The sequence below is a fragment of the Maniola hyperantus genome, chromosome 27, assembly GCF_902806685.2.
Source record: "Maniola hyperantus chromosome 27, iAphHyp1.2, whole genome shotgun sequence".
Taxonomy (NCBI): domain Eukaryota; kingdom Metazoa; phylum Arthropoda; class Insecta; order Lepidoptera; family Nymphalidae; genus Maniola; species Maniola hyperantus.
Genome location: NC_048562.1, coordinates 3,188,228 through 3,208,827, shown reverse-complemented (window position 1 = coordinate 3,208,827; position 20,600 = coordinate 3,188,228). Strand labels below are relative to the sequence as shown.

The following is a 20,600-nucleotide window of genomic DNA, read 5'->3' as shown; positions in this document are numbered from 1 at the left end:
TTTCAGATTTTTCCCCAAATGTCAGCTGTAACATCTACTTACCTGCCAAATTTCATGAGTCTATGTCAACGGGAAGTACCTTCTAGGTTTCTTGACAGACAGACGGACGGACAGACAGACAGACAGACAGACAGACAGACAGACAACAAAGTGATCCTATAAGGGTTCCGTTTTTCTTTTTGAGGTTCCAACAAAAAACTAAACTTAAAAAAAATGTAGAGGTACCTAGTGATAGATATTTTTATTCATGTGTGGCTAGTAATTTGATTGATAAGATAAATTGTTTATTATTGTTATTAAAATATTGATATTGATGCTGATTAGATAATTTTACGTACCTACTTATTGGGTATTTTAAGATTGCGTTCATTGTCTTGTACCAGTCGTATCTCCAGAAAGCCCGGTTTGTATTTTATCATGATCATTAGGGTTTCGTACCCGAAGGGTGCAAACGGGACCATATTATTGAGCTGTAAAATAATAATTTATTTTAATTTCCAACTCAATGTTCAGTTTTGGGTCAACTTCATTATTTTGTTCAGGTTTCTAACTCATTACATCTTCGAGCTAGAGACCTGCGATACGCGGACAGACAGACACTTTTTTATATATTTAACTAAGTAGCTTATTCCCGCGACTTCTTCCGCGTGGACTGCACAAATTTCAACCCCCTATTTTACCCCCTTATGAGTATAAATTTTCAAAAATCGGTTCTTAGCAGATGCCTAAGTACGTCATCATAGCTGCTATCTGATGCATGCCAAATTTCAGCCCGATCCGTCCAGTACACAGATGAGAGAAGTTTCTCTCACCTGTGGTCCAGTAGTTTGAGCTGTGCGTTGATAGATCAGTCAGCCAGTCAGTCAGTCACCTTTTCCTTTTATATATTTAGATTACAAGCCAGCCCTTGACTGCGATCTCACCTGATGGTAAGTGGTTATGCAGTCTACGATGGAAGCAGGCTACCTTGGAAGCGGTATGGCAGTTTTATGAAACCCATACCTCTTAACGGTTTCTACACGGCATCGTACCGGAACGCTTTATCGCTTTGCGGCACGCCTTTGCTCGTAATAACCAGGCCACCATACAATTTAGAATAAATTGTAAATTCCCAAATTGCCCCTATCGGGAACCGGCCCCGGGTTCTCCCGCTAGACCACAGCGCTCACTATTGCCCCAGGGAGGTCGTCAAGCTGATAGCAGAGTAGCATTAAAAGGGTTTGGTTTTACCCTTTGGGTACGGAACCTTAATAAACATAACTGATAAAGTACGTAATTAATTATTAGTTTTGATAACATTATCAAGAGAATATCATGTAGGTACTTACATAAGAGATGCGTAGTAAAATAGCGACACCTGCAAGAGAAAACGACTTAACTCAATTTTTTGCTATTTTGACGTACAATCATATTCTTAGTATACCTACAAAAACTGCTTTTTTTGCGCCTGTATCTAAATTCATTAGCGTTACGATTTTAGCCAGTTAAAAAAGATTAAGTTAGCATCCACTGAAGATAGTAAAAATGTACCTACCTAAGTATTTAATAACACATACTGGCCTAAGACTGCCATCAATAATAGGTATCAGTACCCTTATTATAAATGCGAAAGTGTGTTTGTTTGTTGGTTTGTCCTTCAAACGCGTCGCAACGGTGCAATGGATTGACGTGATTTTTTGCATGGGTATAGATAAAGACCTGGAGAGTGACATGGGCTACTTTTTATCCCGGAAAATTAAAGATTTCCCACGGGATTTTAAAAAACCTAAATCCACGCGGACGGAGTCGCGGGCATCAGCTAGTACTTTTAATAATAATAACTTCTACACTATACTAAAGTGTAGATTTTCTCTTGTTGACAATAATCGTTTAAGGCTGGATATCTTTAAGGCAGAACTCAATAATATTTTTTTTTAATCTTTGACAGGCTTTCCTGTAAAATTGTGAAAAATGAGATACGATGTTTTTCCATGTACGTCGATATAAGTACCTACAAAGTAAATTTTATACGGCTGATAATTGCTATGTTGTTAGGTACGAGACTAAACGGAGAAATCATTTTAGTGATACCAACATACTGGCTCAGTGTAGGCATTTTCAGTCAGGCAGACAAAGGTTGCAAAAAGGGCCGGTTTTGTACGTGAATTATTTATTTAGGGTACTACAGGCAAATTAATAACGATAGGTAAGTAGGCAGGTACCTATTTACATTTACACAATTAGGTAGGTACCCTATTTACTTTATTTAATTTATTTTTATGGAAACAGACAGTTACAATTCATGAATAGTAGATATTATATAAAACGCTTAAACCTAAACAGTCTCCAATGAAAACCTATTACATTAACCTATTTAGATTTACCTACAAGTAATTTTGTAAAGTGGTGATAATAAAAAGAATACCCGGCTGAGTTTGTTGTGGGCTCTTCTCAGACCTGGGCGCGTTTGGAACCCTCGTAGCTTTAGTTTTAAGTTTGCGTGATAATAATTATCACCACTATTTTTACAAATCCAACATCTGACTATCAAAAATTTTTTACAAAAAAAATAAAAACCGACTTCGATACACAAACACTAAAAATTGAAAAATAATTTAATTTATTACCGAATATATTATGTATACAAGAGTTAATATAGTTCCATAATAATATTTTTGGTGCCGGTGCCAATTAGCTTTAGCTGCGCGAATCGTCTAGACTTCAAATTTTTATGAGACTCCACAATGGCACCTCATTGGCACCGACCCCAAAAATATTATTATGGAACTATATTAACTCTTGTATACATAATATATTCGGTAATAAATTAAATTATTTTTCAATTTTTAGTGTTTGTGTATCGAAGTCGGTTTTTATTTTTTTTGTAAACAATTTTTATTTCACAATTTTTAGTGGCCCCATGGAATTATGCTATGAATGGTTAAAAATCTACTGTTTACGGAGCTATTACACTGATCGCGAGCAATTTACTCGTATCCGTTGAGGAGTTCCAGTATCTATCTTCGAAGATGTTCATCAGATCTTCACCAAATTTAAATGGGACCAACTTTGAAGTATACCCTTTCAAACAAAAAAAGAATTTTCAAAATCGGTTCAGGCGTCTTCGAGTAATCGGGGAACATACTTAAAAAATTAAAAAAAGATTCCGACGAATTGAGAACCTCCTCCTTTTTTTGAAGTCGGATAAAAAGAGTAATTTATTACCTATTTTGAATAAATCATTTGACTTTTCGAAGACGATTTTTTTTGACTTATGAGTTATCAGTTATAGATAATTAACTTTTTGTCAGATTGTACCTAATTCAAAAATGCTGCGTAAGCCAAATTATGTGTACGGAGAGGACACTCTACTGAAAGTGCCGATGCCGCTGAACTTTGCCAAATACGTCCTTCGACAAATATGGTCTTACAAACATGGAATTGCCTTGGTAAACAAGAAAGCAGTTATAAAATCTATCTATATATGCACCTATATAAAATTCAAAGTCCCGACTGACTGACTGACTTATATATAGCAACGAGTAGGTGTCCACTAAGAAAGGATTTTTCGAAATTCCACCCCTAAGGGGGGGGGGGGGGTAAATAGGGGATGGAAGTTTGCATGAAAGTCAATCACTTTTAAAGTTACATCGATGAAAATTGGTATTCAGGCTTTCGATTAAGAATAAAAAATACGTATTTCACGATTTTTGAAAATTCTACTGCATAAGGGGGTAAATAAAGGAATGAAAGTTCGTTATTTTTCAAGTTATTTCCATGAAAATTTATATTTGGGTTTACAGTAGGTTATATTAAAAAAAATTATATTTACAACTTCTAAAAACTAATAAGTATCTGTGTCTGTGGTTTGAAGTGAAATATGAAAAATGCTTGAAAATTACAGATCAACGGGAAAACACATGAAAAGCTGACCTTCCGAGATCTAGCCAAAAGTGCTATGAATCTCGCCATCTCCCTCAATCGTATGGGAGTTGGAAAGGGAGATGTGATCGCCATCTGTTCAGAGAACAGGCAGGAATTTTTCAGTACCCTCATAGGAATTATTTGTACTGGCGCCACTGTGACTTGTGTAAATCCAGCTTATACAAAAGGTATGAAAACTTCATCTTTTTAGGGTTCCGTACCTCAAAAGGAAAAACGGAACCCTTTTAGGATCACTTTGTTGTCTGTCTGTCTGTCGTGTCAGTCACGAAAACCTACAGGGTACTTCCCGTTAACCTAGAATCATGTTTGGCAGGTAGGTAGGTCTTATAGCACAAGTAAAGCAATAAATCTGAAAACCCTGGATTTCTAAATAATATCTGTCCCGGCTTACTCACGTGTGTAGTCGACGTTAGCCCGACTAGTTTCGAACCCATACGGGGTCCTTTTTCAAGGGAGTCCGTTCACGCACGCGCCGCGGTTTTGACTGCGGGACGCGCGTGCCGCTGCCCGTAGAGCCCGTTGTTGACTCACGGTAGTTTAAACGCTAAAATAACCCTGGATTTGTGGTGACATCACATAAAAAAACTAAAATGTTGTTAATGAACAAATAATTAGTATTTTCAAAGTAAGATATAACTATATCAAGTGGAATATTATATGAAACATTCTAAAACAGATTTTTATTTATTTTTATGCATTATTTTTGATTTATCACGCAAAAATATCGAAAAAAAAACGACTGTAGTACGGAACCCTTGCGCGAGTCTGACTGGCACTTGTCTGGTTTTTAGGGTTCCGTTCCTAAAGGGTGCCAACAGAGCCTATTACTAGGCCTATGCTGTCCATCCTTCTATCTGTCAGCAAGGTGTATCTCATGCACCTTAATAGGTAGAGAGTTGAAATTTTCACAGAGTATACGCATGTATATTGCAGCTATAACAACAAATAAAAAAAATAAAAATTACATGGTTTAGGTAGGTATCTATGAAAATATTTATTATTTTGCAGGTGAACTAAAGCACGTATTGGGCATATCGAAACCAAAAATCATCTTCTATTCGCCAGTCGCTTACAAAACACATGTAAAAACTCTCGAAACCTTACCTTACCTCCAAAAACTTGTACTTTTCGGTCAAGAAAGGCAAAATAATACACTTTTGTATGAAGAATTAGCAAAACCCGTACATCAAATCAAAGGTTTTGCTACTGAAGATGGAAATTCTGTAAATCAAGATGAGATAGTTTTGGAGAATTTTGCAGTGGTAGATGTGATGGGACAAACAGATACAGCAGTCATTCTATACTCGTCAGGAACTACGGGTTTGCCTAAAGGAGTTATGTTGACGCATATGAATTTGATAGCTTCTTGTGAAGCGTAAGTTGAAACATATATCTTTCTTAGCCTGCGAGTTCATCTGCTTAGATTTAGGTTTAGGAAAATAAACTTTTTGATTTTTTTAGCAGCACTACCCCATAATAATATACCATATGACATACCTAATGCTGTGAAAGTAACTAAAATATACTAGTCTCGCCGTTTCTGGCGAATCTTTTTTACCGCATACGCAGCAGAACTGACTTTTTTGTGAGAGATATACACCTCTGTCTCGTTTTAACTCCGTCTTAAGTCTAAGCTAAGTCAGAGTGCGCTCTATAGATCTCACCCTAAGTCTGTTCGATAAGTTATTTATAAGTTAGTTTTTAAAGTAGGTAGTCTTCAGTACAAGACCCTATTCGCGCGGACAAAAAAATCTGTAGCTACCGTTACAATATTGTCTTGCAGGCCGGATACCGTGGATCCCAAGGAGATGAGCTTGCATATAACCCCATGGTACCATGTCATGGGTATGATAGGGGTGGCGAGGATCTTCTATTCTGGCGGTACTGTGGTGTACTTGTCTAAGTTTGATGCTGATTTCTTTATGAAGACCATTGAGGCATATAAAGTGAGTTTTGGCTCGTTCTTTGTTTTGTTTCGTTTGATGTTTTCTTTATTGAATTGTTATTTATCATACCTAGGTATACTATGTATTTTGTTTTATTTTATTTAAATCCTCAAGGTAGTGCAAATGGTTGTGGCGCCACCTGTGCTCATAGCAGTGTGCAAGTCCCAAGCGAACTATGACGTCAGCACAGTGAAGATAATGTACTGCGGGGCAGCTCCTCTGAGAGACGACACTATAGCAGCTGTAAAGCAGAGGTTAGTAGAATTATCATCATCATCATCATAATCATCATCATCATCAACCGATAGGACATAGGTCTTTTGTAGGGACTTCCACACGCCACCGTCTTGTGCCGCCGCCATCCAGCGGCACCTGCAGACTCGTATGACCACCATCGTCTATCCACCTAGTGGGGAGTCTTCCAACGCTGCGCTTTCCGGTGAGAGGTCGCTTTTCTAGCACCTTGGGACCCCAACGTCTATCGGTTTTAGGGTTCCGTACCCAAAGGGTAAAACGGGACCCTATTACTAAGACTCCGCTGTTTGAGCTGTGCGTTAATAGATCAGTCAGTTAGTCAATCAGTCGGTCAATCAGTCAGCTTTTTCTTTATATAATACTAACTGATGCCCGCGACTTCGTTCGCATGGATTTAGTTTTTAAAATCCCAGGGGAACTCTTTGATTTTCCGGGATAAGAAGTAGCCTGTGTCACTCTCCAGGTCTTTAACTATACCCATGAAAAAAATCACGTCGATTTGTTCCGCCATTGCGACGTGATTGAAGGACAAACCAACAAACCAACAAACAAACACACTTTCGCATTTATAATAAGGGTACTGATACCGATTTAAAAATTCCCGACAGGAAAATAAAAAAAAATCATAAAGTGTTATTTCTTGTAGGATGGTGCAGAACCCTTCGTGTGCAAGCCCAACTTGCACTTGACCGACTGTTTACTGATTTCAGATTCCCAAAACTGATCGCAGTATTACAAGGGTACGGTATGACCGAATGTACTCTAGCTGCTACCAGAGACACTTACCTTGAAGCCCAGGAGACCAAGGTTGGTGGAGTTGGCCGTGTGATAGCCAACAATATTATAAAGGTAAGATCGAAGATCGGTGGCAATGGGCTGGTCATGCCTGTCGTAGAGGCGATGGCCGTTGGAGCCGGAAAGTCCTTGAGTGGAGACCGCGTGGGACGCCCTCCAGCACGATGGACCGACGATATAAAGAGGCTGGCGGGAAGTGGCTGGATGAGGAAGGCTGAGGACCGGGTGTGGTGGCGCTCTTTAGAGAAGGCCTATGTCCAACAGTGGACGTCCACAGGCTGATGATGATGATGATCATGATCCAAGACGATAAGACGTAAGAAGCAATTTGCCTCCTCATTTCTTATTCGAACCGTTGAGATTTGGAACACCCTTCCAGCATCAGTTTTCGTCTCCAATTATAATATGGGTACCTTCAAGTCAAGAGTGAATAGGCATCTTCTAGGCAAGCGCGCTCCATCTTGGGCTGCATCATCTCTTGCCACCAGGTCTGATTGCAGCCAAGCGCTAGTCTATAAATTTAAAAAAAAAAACATCAAGATCAACCCATAGCCGTACGCGTGGATTTAGGCTTTTAAAATCCCGTGGGAACTCTTTGGTTTCCCGGGATAAAAAGTAGCCTATGTCACTCTCCGGGTCCTTAACTCTATCCATGCAAAGAATCTACCAATCCGCACATGGCCAGCGTGGTAGACTATGGCCAAAACCGTTCTCACTCCGAGAGGAGACCCGTTCTCTGTAGTGAGCCGGTGATGGGTTGATCATGATGATGATGATGATGCAAAGAATCACGTCGATCCATTGCTCCAATGCGATGTGATTGAAGGACAAACCAACAAACAAATAAACCAAGAAACCAATAAAGAAACACACTTTCGCATTTATTATAGTCGACGCATTTTAAACTGAGTCGTCGAGTTATCTATCTGTTTCCCTCGCACTTACAGGTCGTAGGTAAGTGCGAGCAAAACAGACAGATAACTCGACGACTCAGTTTAAAATGCGTCGACTATATAAGGGTACTGATTGTCGTCAAATGCAAAGCAATGAAAAAATTAAACAAAAAATCTTTTCCAGATAGTTGACGTAGAGACAAGAAAAATTCTAGGCCCAAACCAGCCGGGAGAAATCTGCCTGAAAGGTCCCTCAATCATGAAGGGCTACGTCGGGAAGGATAGAAGGGATGACTTCGATGATGAGGAGTTCTTCCGAACTGGTGATATTGGGTACTATGATGACGACAAGTACTTCTTTATTGTTGATCGGCTGAAGGAGCTTATCAAGTATAAGGGGTATCAGGTAATATGGAACGCCCTTCCAGCATCAGTTTTCCCCTCCATTTTTAATAAGGGCACCTTCAGCTTCAAGTCAAGAGTACATAGGCATCTTCTAGGCAAGCGCGCTCCATCATCACTTAGGCTGCATCATGACTTGTCAGCAGGTCTAATTGCAGCCAAACGCTCTGAGGGTTCCGTACTACAATCGTATTTTATCGACATTTTGCACGATTAATCAAAAACAATTATGTCTAAAAATAAATAAAAATCTGTTTTAGAATGCACAAGTAAAGCCCTTTCACCTGATACCTCACTTAATATAGTTATCTTACTGAATTTCATGATTCTAAGTCAACGAAGTGCCCTATAGGTTTCTTGACAGACAGACAGACAACAAAGTTATAACATAAGGGTTCCGTTTTTCCTTTTGAGGTACGGAACCCTAAAAAATACCATTTGGGTTCATTACTTTGGTCATTTGGGTTTGCTGTATGTACATAATATGTCTGACTTCATCTGTCTGCTTTATACAGCTTTTACATTTTTAGGTGGCACCAGCAGAAATAGAAGCAGTACTACTGCAGCACCCGGGTATAAGAGACGCGGGAGTAGTGGGGGTGCCTCATGAAACTGGAGGGGAGGTACCACGGGCGTTTGTGGTGCATCAATCTGGGAGTAATCTGAGTGAAGAGGAGATTAAGGCTTTTGTTGCTGAAAAGGTAATATACCGTACATATCGTATACTTCACTAGCTTATCCCCGCGACTTCGTCCTTCTGACCGTTTATACCGATTTATATTAAATTTGGTATATATATAATTCAAAGTCCTGACTAACTGACTGACTGACTGACATAGATATCAACGCACAGCCTAAACCACTGGTCCTAAAGACATGAAATTTGGAGGGTATATTCTTTGTAAAGAGTAGGTATCCACTAAGAAAGGATTTTTTGAAATTCCACCCCTAAGTGGGTTAAATAGGGGATGGAACTTTGTATGAAAGTCCGTAATTTTTCAAAGTTATTTGCATGAAAATTGGTATTTGGTATTTCGGTCATAAATGAAGAAATACGTGTTTCAGGATTTTTGGAAAATTCGCCCATAAGGGTGGTAAAATAGGGGATGAAAGTTTGTATGGGAATGTTTTAATTATCTAAAGTAGGTTTTTTCTGCCGCGGCGGGCAGAAGCTAGTTTGGTATAAAGGTAGCTTGCGTTCCTGGTGTACCCCAGCCTCACACTCCGTTTGCCATCTCGACCTGTCGCGTACGATATGTAGGTAAAGTTGGAAAAAAAATAGTGGTATCAGGACCTAGTGACGACATTATAACATGGTCTGCGAGTTACAAATTACTACCCATATCTTCACTACCCGTATTATAAATGCGAAAGTGTGTTTGTTTGTTGGTTTGTCCTTCAATCACGTCGCAACGGTGCAACGGATCGACGATTTTTTGTGGGTATAGTTTAAGACTTGGAGAGTGACATAGGCTACCTTTTATCCCGGAAAATCAAAGAATTCCCACGGGATTTTCGAAAACGTAAATCCAAGCGAACGAGGTCGCGGGCATCAGCTAGTGTAAGATAAAAGCTGATAAAAGTACGATAACAAAATGATGTGATGTTTTGTATAGCGGGAGTTTATGGGGCTAGAATTCATTATATTATTTTAAATAAATTAGAAAAATTTAAAAAAAAATCGTAATTTTTAACATAATTAATCTATACGGAAGGCGATTAATGACATCACAATGCGTAAACGACAATTTTTTTTATTTTTTTTAACATAAAACATATTTTTCCGTAGAACTTACTCTTATTTTTATGTTAAAAATTTGATGTTTTTTGTCATTTGTGGATTGTGAAGTCTTTACCTGTCTGTCTGTACCTTCCGTACAGCATGCGTTCATGTTAAAAATACATAAAATTCGTGATTATTTTTTCCAAATTATTCTTTTTAATGGCCATCGGCCACCGCTGGGTGGATGAGGAAGGCGGAGGATCGTGTGTGTGGTGGTGGACTCTTGGGAAGGCCTATGTTCAGCAGTGGACGTGAATAGGCTGATTGATTGAAGCTACCGCAAACAAAACATCACATTATTCTATTACTACTAAAGAAAAAGAGTTTTCGAAAAATATTTTTTGTTTGGATTTCAGCTTTCAAACCCTAAACACATCCGTGGGGGTGTAAGATTCGTGAGTGAAATACCTAAGACGCCCAGTGGAAAGATCATGCGGAAACTTTTGCGAGAGATGGTGAAAGCTAAGAGCAAATTGTGATATCGTTACAATAAACAAAATGTACAATATCACCAAATAATTCGTTTTAGAAATTTGAGATTTTACAAAATCGCAAATGAGGATTTTTCTCACAATGTGTATTTCTATTGCCGCTATAACAACAAATACTACAAAATGACCGCCATACAAACCTACTGCACAAACAGATGATTGTGTGTTATGTATATAATTGGGTATTTTCCTACTTTTGAATTTGATAAATATTATTACTTTATTATATAAACTAGGATAAAATAATGACGTACCTATGAACAAAATACCGCTGAACAAAATATTAAAATCCAACAAAGATTTACAAAGTTACAGGCATTTTAATTTTGGAGTGGGAGGGTCTTCTATCCCTTTATCGCAAAACAAAAATTTGTATGAAACTGCGCGAAGCTACTATGGCATTAGTAAGGTGTGACGTCAAAATTCTATATCGCTATCTCTGTCTAATCAGAAATATTTAAATGCTCATAAATTTTTTGTTATTTGATCGATTTAATTAGTTTTTTCGGTTTACGTCATTATTTTTATCCTAGTTTATAATAAAGTAATAAAAAAATTGTAGTCAAATACCCAATTCTTATAGACGTACCTACTTACTTATTAAATATATCTGTAAGGTTTACCGCTACTTATCTGTCTGTGAGTAAAATAGGTAGTTACATGGTTTATTAACAGCATAATAACTAGTACTTGTTTACGTATAGACACAATAATAACATGATATTACTAAACGATAAAGTAGTTATATACTTGGCAATTTTCACTTTAACATACAATTAGGTCAAGTGAAAGAAAATCATATGGCCATTTTAGCAATTGAAATTGATCCGTAATTATTTTGTAAATAGAGTAAGTTAGTATATTATTGAATTAAGTATATATTTATTCTGTTATAGGTTCCTCAATGGTATTATCATCAAGTCCTAGCTCTTAAATATAAGCTAGGCTAAAAGGCGGCCTAAAAACGGTTATGCAAGCATCATTTCTCCAAAACTTGTCTCTAAAGATCGATTTTTCGTCACAACCACCTTGTCTTGACGAAGCGATCGACGACTTTCGCTTTTTGTTAAATATTACGGTTAAATTTGAAAAAACTTTAGTGATATAAACTCTCTTCATAGTGTAAAAAGTGCTTTGAGTCATAAGCTCTGAACTCTTGGTGTTTTATGAAGCCCTGGTACTTTTGTGACAGTTTTAATTTATTGTGATTAATTTATTTTGACTTATTTTGGGTCATTTATAATCTAATAGAATAAATAGTCAGGTTAATTTTACATTTGTGTTAAATTTATTTATTACACAAGCTTATTACCTAAAAGTTAGATTTTCTAATATAAAAAAAAAGTTGACCGATAGAAATATTTTAAGAGACAAGCTCTTTTTTTAAAAGTGACTAAAAAACTGTGCAAAAATAATAATTTAAATGCTACCTTGTGAAAATTGTTAATTTACACATTTCGTTGATTTAGTGAAAAAATAATATAATATATTTAATAACAAATCCTATCACCCTGTAATATGTGTAATACAATAGTATTACTTGTAATAATTACAGTAACAAATGTTATTAAATGCAATGAAGAAGACGACATAGTAAACGAAAATCTATTCGAAACGAAAAATTTGATCCGTGATAATTCAAATCTCGGTTTTTCAAGACTTTTGAGTGATAACCAGTTTGATAGACAAGTTATAAACAATTTAGGTAAAGACACTGATACTGTTAATGCGTATGAAGATATTACAATACTAGGTGAAGATGGTGAACTCAAACATTTAAAGTATAAAGCTGCGAAACCAAAAATTCCGGTGAAATTTCAGAATTTGATGAAAAACAGTGCAAAATTTGGTGATAATGATAAAAATAGTGAAAGACATGGTGATAAAAGTGCAGTAAATGGACAGAAATCGAAGTTTTTTGATGAAATTGGGTGTAAGTATTTTCATTCTATTTCGTTTTAGTACGTTTACTTATGCGTGAATTGTTGAAGTGCTGTTATACATTTTATGTATGGCATCATAGCGACACCATTTTTTTTTCTGTGTACATGAGCCGGCGAAATGACCTCAATTTTTGCCAAAGTTTTTCTAATTCATATATTGTCATGTAGGTCAACTCGTGTCAGGTTATGTCGAGATTACTCAAGAGTCAAAACTCTACCATCGCCATCGGCTCGGAAAGCAGTTCTAATGAGAAAAGACCTCCCGAGCAAGGTGGTATCCATGAGGAGTTCCTCACTAAAAAAAAAAAGTTTCATACCGCTTTGCATCTGCTGCGGTGGAGTAACGAGGAGTTGTCGGTCCCTTATGCTCCGTCGTTAGCGGTGGGATACAACTTCGTGAGGTTTTTAGTCAGTAAGAGTCCGATATAACCACTGTGCTCCCCCATGGCAAGTGGTATCCATGATGGATTTTCCTCACGAGAAAAAAAAACCAGCCCAGTGCGAGTTCCGTACTACAGTATTCTATCGTTATATCGTTTATTTTGTTAGTAACTAGTTATTGTGAGTTTATGATTCCGTGGCGTGACCTACAGCATAATGCTGAGCTGGGACCCTTTTTCGGGTTGTGCCACACATGACAGTTTGTTTCGGCGCTTCTTTTGCTTGTTCTCAGGTGGAAGAAGCGCCGGAACGACCAGCTCTTAGTTTTAAGATGACTGTGTGGCACAGTTGTATAAATAAACGTCTTTTCTTTCTATCGTCATTTTGCACGATGAATCAAAAACTATTATGCATAAAAATAAATGAAAATCTGTTTTAGAATGTACAGGTAATGTCTTTCATATGATACTCCAATTGGTTATAGTAATCTTACTTATAAGTTGAAAATACTATTTATTTGTTTAAACACTTTTTATTATTTTTGTGTGATGTGACCACAAATTCAAGGTTTTCAGATTTTCCTCCTAATGTCTGCTATAAGACCTACCTTCCTGCCAAATTTCATGATTTTAGGTCAACAAGAAGTACCCTGTAGGTTTCTTGATAGACAGACAGACAACAAAATGAGCCTATAAGGGTTCCGTTTTTCCTTTTAAGGTACGGAGCCCTAAAAAGGTTAGGTTCATACAACTTTCTACTTTATGTTGTTAAAGATAACAAACGTAACAAGAAGTTAAGGAGACTGAACAGTGTTGTAATGTTACGACACTGGAGAAAGTGACGTCCGGCTCGACTCAATGAGGCGAGAATATATTATATCTTATAAGGGCCACTACATACTAAGCGTTGTAGACGCCCCGCCGCGGCGGTAGCGTTTTAATATATATAATAGCTGTTCGTGCAGATTCACTGACTGACTCACTCACTCATTGATCAGCTCTCCTGAACATTTTTGTATGAAAAATTATTTTTTCACTGATGATTTCGTATAGAGGACAAAAATTCATTCGGAGGAAAAATAAGGAGAGAGCTGATGATTGAGGATTTCGGAGACGGGTAAAGAGCACGCTTAAGGTATTGAAGATTGGTGGGGGGTCTTGACCAAATGTCACTCGAAACGTCATCCAATTGGCAGTGAGCTGAAAAAAAATTCAAAATGGCGAAAAAAAGATGGCCGCCATACAAATTTCGTTGGCGTCTATCTCGGAGGGTATAAAAGATGGAAGAGTGGTTTCTTAGCAAAAGATAATTAGGATCCAAAGGTCTACTCGATGAATAGAAAAAAATTCAAGATGGCGGAATTTATTTTTCCATACAAAATGTATGACGACCAAACTATTAAAAAATACCTAATTTAGACAAGGTCCGCAATTCGAAAAACCAACGCTGCATGCTCGCAGACCACTTCAGTGGTCCGCGCACCCACGTGCCCTACTAGTTTGTTATATACCTACGCCATGGTGCTATGGGTTGGTGGTATGGCACAGTGTTGTAATATTATGACCAAAAAGGATATTTATGGTGTAAAGGCCAATACTTAGCGTTAAAGACGTCGTAGAGTTTGTAATGTACATTATGTTATTAAAGATAACAAACAAGAACAGTGTTGTAATATTACGACATTGCAGAAAGTGTCATCCAGCTCGACTCAATGAGGCGAGAATAATATTATATCAACTGAGCATTATAAAGACCAATATAATATACTGAGCGTTATAGGGCGTTATACGAGTTTGTAATATACATTATATTTTTAAAGATAACAAACAAGATCAGTGTATAGTTAACAAACAAGAATGTTAACTATACACTGATATAAGACAGACAGACACAAGTCGGCATTTTATAATATTATTGTGGAAGTATGGATTTTGGTGTACGACACAAAATAGGATACCACAAACCAAAATATTTAAACATGATAATAAACAATTTTAAATAGGTACCAACATATCAAAAATTGCGGACCGGCAGGAATCGAACCTGCGTCTCCTGGGATCGCGCCCGACGCTCTGACCACTAAGTACCAAGTGAAAATAAATATCACAAATATTGTCACTGTCAAAAAGTCAAAAGTCAAAACGTTTATTCAAAGTAGGTAAAAAAATTACGCATTTTGATAGTCGGTTTGCAAATGCAAACCGACTATCAAAATGCGTAATTATGCGTATGATGATGATAATAATTATAGTGGTGATAATTTTTACGCGAACTTAAAACTAAAGCTACGAGATTACTATTACTTAGAAATTTCCTTGAAGTGTAAGTAAAACACTATAAAAATTATAAAATATGATAATAAACAGCCTTCAAAAATGAACGTCGTGCGCGTACGCAGCCTAACACTACATCGGTTGTTATAATAATATAATTGAGGTAACCCGATCAAATAACGGACCAGACAGAATTCAATTTGAGTTCAAATACAGTTCAAATAATTACTATTATACCTATTAGACTGAAAATATGTGATAATCATCGTCATGATCATCGTCATCATCATCGTTATCATCATCATCATCATCATCATCATGATCTTCCCAACGCTGGATATATTGTGCGGACTGGCAGACTTCACACATGTTCACACACGTTATGGAGAACTCTCAGGCATGCAGGTTTCCTCACGATGTTTTCCTTCACCCTTAAAGCAAGTGACAGTTTAATTATGTACTTAAAACGCGCATAACTCCAAAAAGTTAGAGGTGCGTGCCCGGGATCGAACCCCCGACCTCCAATTGGAAGGCGGGCGTCCTAACCTAGTGGTTAGGACGCCCGCCCGCGGCTACCAAAGCTTATGATAAACATAGCTACCTAATATTCTTTTTTTTAATAAATAAATAAAAACTGTTGCCGGCACGGGTCTCTTCTCTGTTTGAGAAGGATTTGGTCTACCACGCAGGCCAAGTACGGATTGGCATACTTCACACAGCTTTGAGAACTGTTCCTTACGATGTTTTCCTTTACCATTAAAGCAAGTGATATCTATATTTAAATGTTCAGCTAAATATTCCTAGGTATTCTAGTATTGTCAGACCAGTACCTAGGTATGCTAATGTATTTGAGCTAGTTACTTATCTAGTAAATTAGACTGAGTTGAATCTAAATATTAAAAAGTAAAACCAGTAGCTTTCAAGTCGCTCTCTCCCTGGCGCCGGTAGGGACTTTCAACCTTTGGTATGAATTCTAAATTTGAATACTACAATGTAGAGAGAAAGCTCTAAATACAAATCCAATTTGCTTAGGCTAGTTTGTCTTTCTATCTTTGAAATTGTTGACACATTTAAAATATTTTTTGGGTTTAAATATTATTTCTATAAAAATAAAATAAATTAAGGAACATATTTTATTGTAGCTAGTGCTATGGCTATGCTAGCATTGTGGCTAATTCTCTTGCATACAATCCCAAAACTAAACTAAATTGACAGGTTTAAATCTAGTGCTATCTCTTTCCATAGGAAGCATTATGAAAGGAAATAGCATTATTTATATTTACACCTGTCATTTTAGATTAGTTTAGAGATTGTGTACAGTGAAATTAGCCACGATGAAGGTAATTTTAAACTCCCACTAAGTATTTATTAAGATAATTACTGTGCCATGACAACTAGATTCTTTCCCGAAACTAAATGAAGGAAATTGTTTCTAACTCTAATTGTATTAAAATATTATTTATAATATATTTTTAAAATTATACTAAAGTGTGTCAATTATGTCGATGTGTCTTTTTTTTCGCACATGTAAATTGTGGAAACAACTCCCTTCGGGTGGCATTTCCACTAGATTTCAACATAAAGTTATAGTTATTCAAGGGGCGGATTAATAGACATTGTGATAATGAAATATATTACACTAGAAGATGCCCGCGACTTCGTCCGCGTGCATCCTCGTGGAAACTCGTTAATTTTCCGGGATAAAAAGTAGCATATGTCCTTCCCCGGGATGTAAGCTAACTCTGTACCAAATTTCATCAAAATCGGTTGAACGGTTGGGCCGTGAAAAGAAAGCAGAGATACAGACAGACACACTTTCGCATTTATAATATTAGTATGGATTTTGCGCCTTAGATTTTAAAACAGAACAAAATGTTCACAACCTCTGCAGTATTTAGTAGTGTAACGTAGGTGACAGTATCGCGACCGTTCTACGCATATATACACGCGTTTATATACAATATAACATCGTGTTTATATAACGAATAATAATATAAAATATATTATAACAAATAGTATTGTGGAAAATGTGACGTATAAATTAAATATTTTAAATTAAATTTAGTTGGTAGGTATATTTATTCTCTATTAAACTTCTTTAACGGTAAGTTTTTGATTAATTTTGAACTCCTAAAACAATAAAATAATCACCAAAAACAAGAAAGTATTTTGAAATAAAACTTGTAATTTCACAAGAAATATTTAAACCCACACAAAAATTTAAATTACAAATGTAAAACAATTCGTGGTTATTAAGTAAAATTAATAACTACGTATAGCGATTAACTATAAAAAAGAACTAAATTTATCATTATTACAAAAAGCAGTAGGTACTTAATATTTATATTCTTTTATAATATAAAAATGAATCACTAAATGTGTTGCTGATCGCAAAGCTCAAGAACCGCTGAACCGATTTCGCTAATTCTCTTTTAATAATATTCCTTGAAGTACGAGGATGGTTCTTACGGAGATAAAATTCTTAAAAAGAATCAACTGTTAGGCGGTACGAAGTTCGCCGGGGCAGCTAGTAATCAATACAAAAAAAAATGATTTTAAGCTTATTTCTTGGTTTAACGACATAACATTGTATTGTATAAAAACATACTACATAATATGTTCAGTTGCATGACCACGACTCGTGCAACTGAGTCAAAATATCGGCAGTTAAAAATCGGCTTATTAATCGTGGTATGTACCCGTCTATACAATACAAAATATAAAATAATAACAGGTATTTAAATTACTATTACGTACCTCCTAAAGTAGCGAAATAACCATTAATAATTAGCTATTAAATCTAATTTTTGACCCACATCACGATCATAATATTTTCATACGCAATGGCTAAGGTTTAGAACACCTACTCTTCTGCGATCTGTTTCCTACCAATTATAATCTGGGAAACCTCTATTTTTCTTTTTACTTCATTACAAGTTAGCCCTATGCATTGTAAATTAGAATAAATCCCCAAATTATACTAAAGTGGGATTTTTTGATGTCATCTCTCTACCTATAGTTAGGAGTTTTACAACGCTGCATTTTCAGGTGCAATGTATAGTATAGTGACCTTGCACCGGAAAGCACCTTGAGACCCGAAAATCTATCGGTTTTTCACACTATGTGCCCTGCCCATGGCCAGTTCAGCTTCGAACTATGTCGGTTACTCTGGTTCTTCTACAAATCTCCTCATTTCTGATTGGATCACGTAGAACTCCAAGCATAGCTCTCATCTCAGCTCTCCATTGCCGGCTGAGTGACTATATTTTTTCATATTATGAGGCCCATAGTTAGCGATCATCTCTCGGATAAAGAAAGAAAATATAAGAGTCTGCTAATGACAGCCTCACGCACATTATAGACATCATCATCATGATCAACCCATCACTGACCCACTACTGAGAATGGGTCTCCTCTCAGACTGAGAAGGGTCTAGGCCACAGTCCGCCACGCTGGCAAAGTGAAAATTGGCAGACAAACACAGCTTTGAGAACATCACCACTTTCAAGCATGCAGATTTCCTCATGATGTTTTAAAAAGTTAGAGGTATGTACCTCTTATAGAGGTAATTATTGTAAGTTAGAGGTATGTGTATTGTGTGTCTTGGGCATGTGCCCAAGATTGAAACCCCGACCTCTCAAATAGAAGGCCGGTGTCTTAACCACTAGGCTATCAGCGCTTTTTTATCACGGCCAAACCTTTCTCATTGAGAGAAGAGACCCGTATGAGACCAGTGAGCCGACGACGATGGGTTGGTCATGAAGAGTCTACTAATGACAAACTCACGTTTTGTACGGTAGTTATATTAGAGTTACCGCTCTCACAGTTACAATTTTCAAATTTCCGTACACTGTCACAAAGTTAACTAGATCGTGACGTTATGCATATGTAAGTAAGTAACTATATGTCTTTTCGTTTTCGTAACGGCGTTGCGGCAAAACTGAGAGTTAGCTTCTTAGACCGGATATGACGTGTTTATGTGTTGTGAGAGAAGCATGAAGATTTATCTAGAGGGGAGGGACTTCCGCTTTGATTTGTCAAGTCTTAGTGCTAAAAAAATTTACCTACTAGACATTTCGCTGCAATTCTTCATCTAGTGACAGGAGCTGGCTCATTTTCTGCGCAACGGATCAGTCTGGCTGTACAGCGCGGAAATGCAGCCGGTATTCTGGGCACCATTCCTCGCGGGCATGATTTGTATAGTAATTAGATAAGGCTAGCTTAAAGTTTTAGTGTAACATTTTCTAGTTTTGATATTAATTTATTTCTCAACTGCCCTCTGCGAAAGTTCTGTTAGAATAGTGTTGCAATCAATTTTTATTTTTATTGTTACTGCTGAAACTATGAATTTTAGTGAAATAGAATTTATTTGTCAGAAGTGGAATAGTTATAGTACAAAGTCATAACTATTTGAGTAATTTCATGACGTTTGTTACCTTTTCATTATAAATAAGGTATTTTTTATTTTTTTATTTACGGGTTATTATAATGTCGCGGTTGCATATTTGTTAAGTCAAGCGCGATGTGCGCCTCCCTTGCGGGGACTCTGTGCGGGGCCCCAACGGGCGACAACGCAATCCCGCGCACGTCGCCCGTGTCCCATCTTCCGCCTCGTCCACTGTGCCCTCTGCTAGGCAAAGGGACACACGGAAAAACCTCATCCTCCTGCCAGGTCATTATAGTCATAGCCAACAATATTCCCGAAGATAAATTATTTGCCATATTACCGGGTTGCACCTCTTTCCCTTGAACGTATCCAAAAGGGCCCAGCAGCATCCAGGCACACAGGGAGGTTACCTGGCGTGCACCCCATTTACTACATCCCGGAGTCAAGCTCAAATGCTACAAGCAGGGCACGTAACGGGTTTTCGCTGATCCCGAGTTTCAGGTTTTTGGAATCTTGTGGGAACTCTTCAATATTCCAGAATTAAAATTAGCTTATGTTCCTCTTCAGTTCTTTAACTATACCCATGCAAGAAATCCGTTGTTCCGTTCCGTTGTTCCGTTTTGACGTGATTGAAGGACAAGCCACAAAAATACACTTTCGCATTTATAATTATTATGGGTAGTGGATCCATACCTCATTTGTTGTATTTTCATAGAAAAGACATCAACGCGTTCACATTAGGTACATGACGTATTTCTGGATTTACCATATAAGTTTATAGAAATTCATGGCAAGTTAAAGGTAGCTGTTCTGAGGCAGGTAGGAAGATTATATCGGACTGCCAAATAGCCCTATTTCAATACAAATCACGTTTACTTAGCTTTTTACCTTAAAGGAAAAATTCAGAATGAACGTAAATATTTCGTAACTACAGACTTGGTTGCCAAAATATTTTACAGTTTCTTTGGAATTTTGGTGCTGTATATTCGAAGCTACGTAAGATTTGGGAGGTCACGGGTTCGATCCCGGGCACGAACCTCTAATTTTTCGGAGTCATGTGCGTTTTAAGCAATTAATTACTTACCACTTGATTTGACATGAAGGAAAACATCTTAAGGAAACGTGCA

The 20,600-nt window shown here is 37.2% G+C and overlaps 2 protein-coding genes and 1 long non-coding RNA gene across 4 annotated transcripts in view; 2 read left to right on the top strand and 1 right to left on the bottom strand.

The window, feature by feature from the left end:
• Positions 1–236: 236 nt before the first annotated feature.
• LOC138404329 (uncharacterized) lies at positions 237–4,762 on the bottom strand. Its single transcript, XR_011238330.1, has 3 exons — positions 4,320–4,762; positions 1,329–1,357; positions 237–470 (listed from the first exon to the last, which is right to left on the bottom strand). It is a non-coding gene; the product is annotated as an uncharacterized lncRNA (long non-coding RNA).
• LOC117994737 (luciferin 4-monooxygenase-like) lies at positions 2,029–10,983 on the top strand. Of its 2 annotated transcripts, XM_034982690.2 has the most exons (11): positions 2,031–2,185; positions 3,291–3,428; positions 3,884–4,091; positions 4,933–5,299; positions 5,708–5,870; positions 5,985–6,124; positions 6,836–6,974; positions 7,998–8,219; positions 8,746–8,916; positions 10,355–10,501; positions 10,914–10,983. In XM_034982690.2, exons 2-10 carry the CDS (start codon positions 3,309–3,311, stop codon positions 10,475–10,477), a joined length of 1,653 nt encoding a protein of 550 aa, XP_034838581.1. In that variant the 5' UTR covers positions 2,031–2,185; positions 3,291–3,308; the 3' UTR covers positions 10,478–10,501; positions 10,914–10,983. The 2 variants fall into 2 exon arrangements, with proteins under 2 accessions (XP_069364062.1, XP_034838581.1); XM_069507961.1 differs by lacking the exon at positions 10,914–10,983 and having other exon boundaries at positions 2,029–2,185; positions 6,836–6,932; positions 10,355–10,708.
• Positions 10,984–11,844: 861 nt separating this feature from the next.
• LOC117994591 (serine proteinase stubble-like) overlaps positions 11,845–20,600 on the top strand; it is a 32,331-nt gene continuing 23,575 nt past the window's right edge. The window contains exon 1 of the mRNA XM_069508032.1: positions 11,845–12,422. Coding sequence (XP_069364133.1) covers positions 12,008–12,422 — 415 coding nt within the window. The 5' untranslated portion in view covers positions 11,845–12,007. The remainder of the gene's footprint in view (positions 12,423–20,600) is intronic.

Bases quoted from the DNA above. Each gene is read 5' to 3' on its own strand.
- LOC117994737 (XM_034982690.2), top strand. From the start codon at position 3,309: ATGCTGCGTAAGCCAAATTATGTGTACGGAGAGGACACTCTACTGAAA. The intron at 4,092-4,932 runs GTATGAAAACTT...ATTATTTTGCAG, and splicing joins AAATCCAGCTTATACAAAAG to GTGAACTAAAGCACGTATTG. The intron at 5,871-5,984 runs GTGAGTTTTGGC...TAAATCCTCAAG, and splicing joins AGACCATTGAGGCATATAAA to GTAGTGCAAATGGTTGTGGC.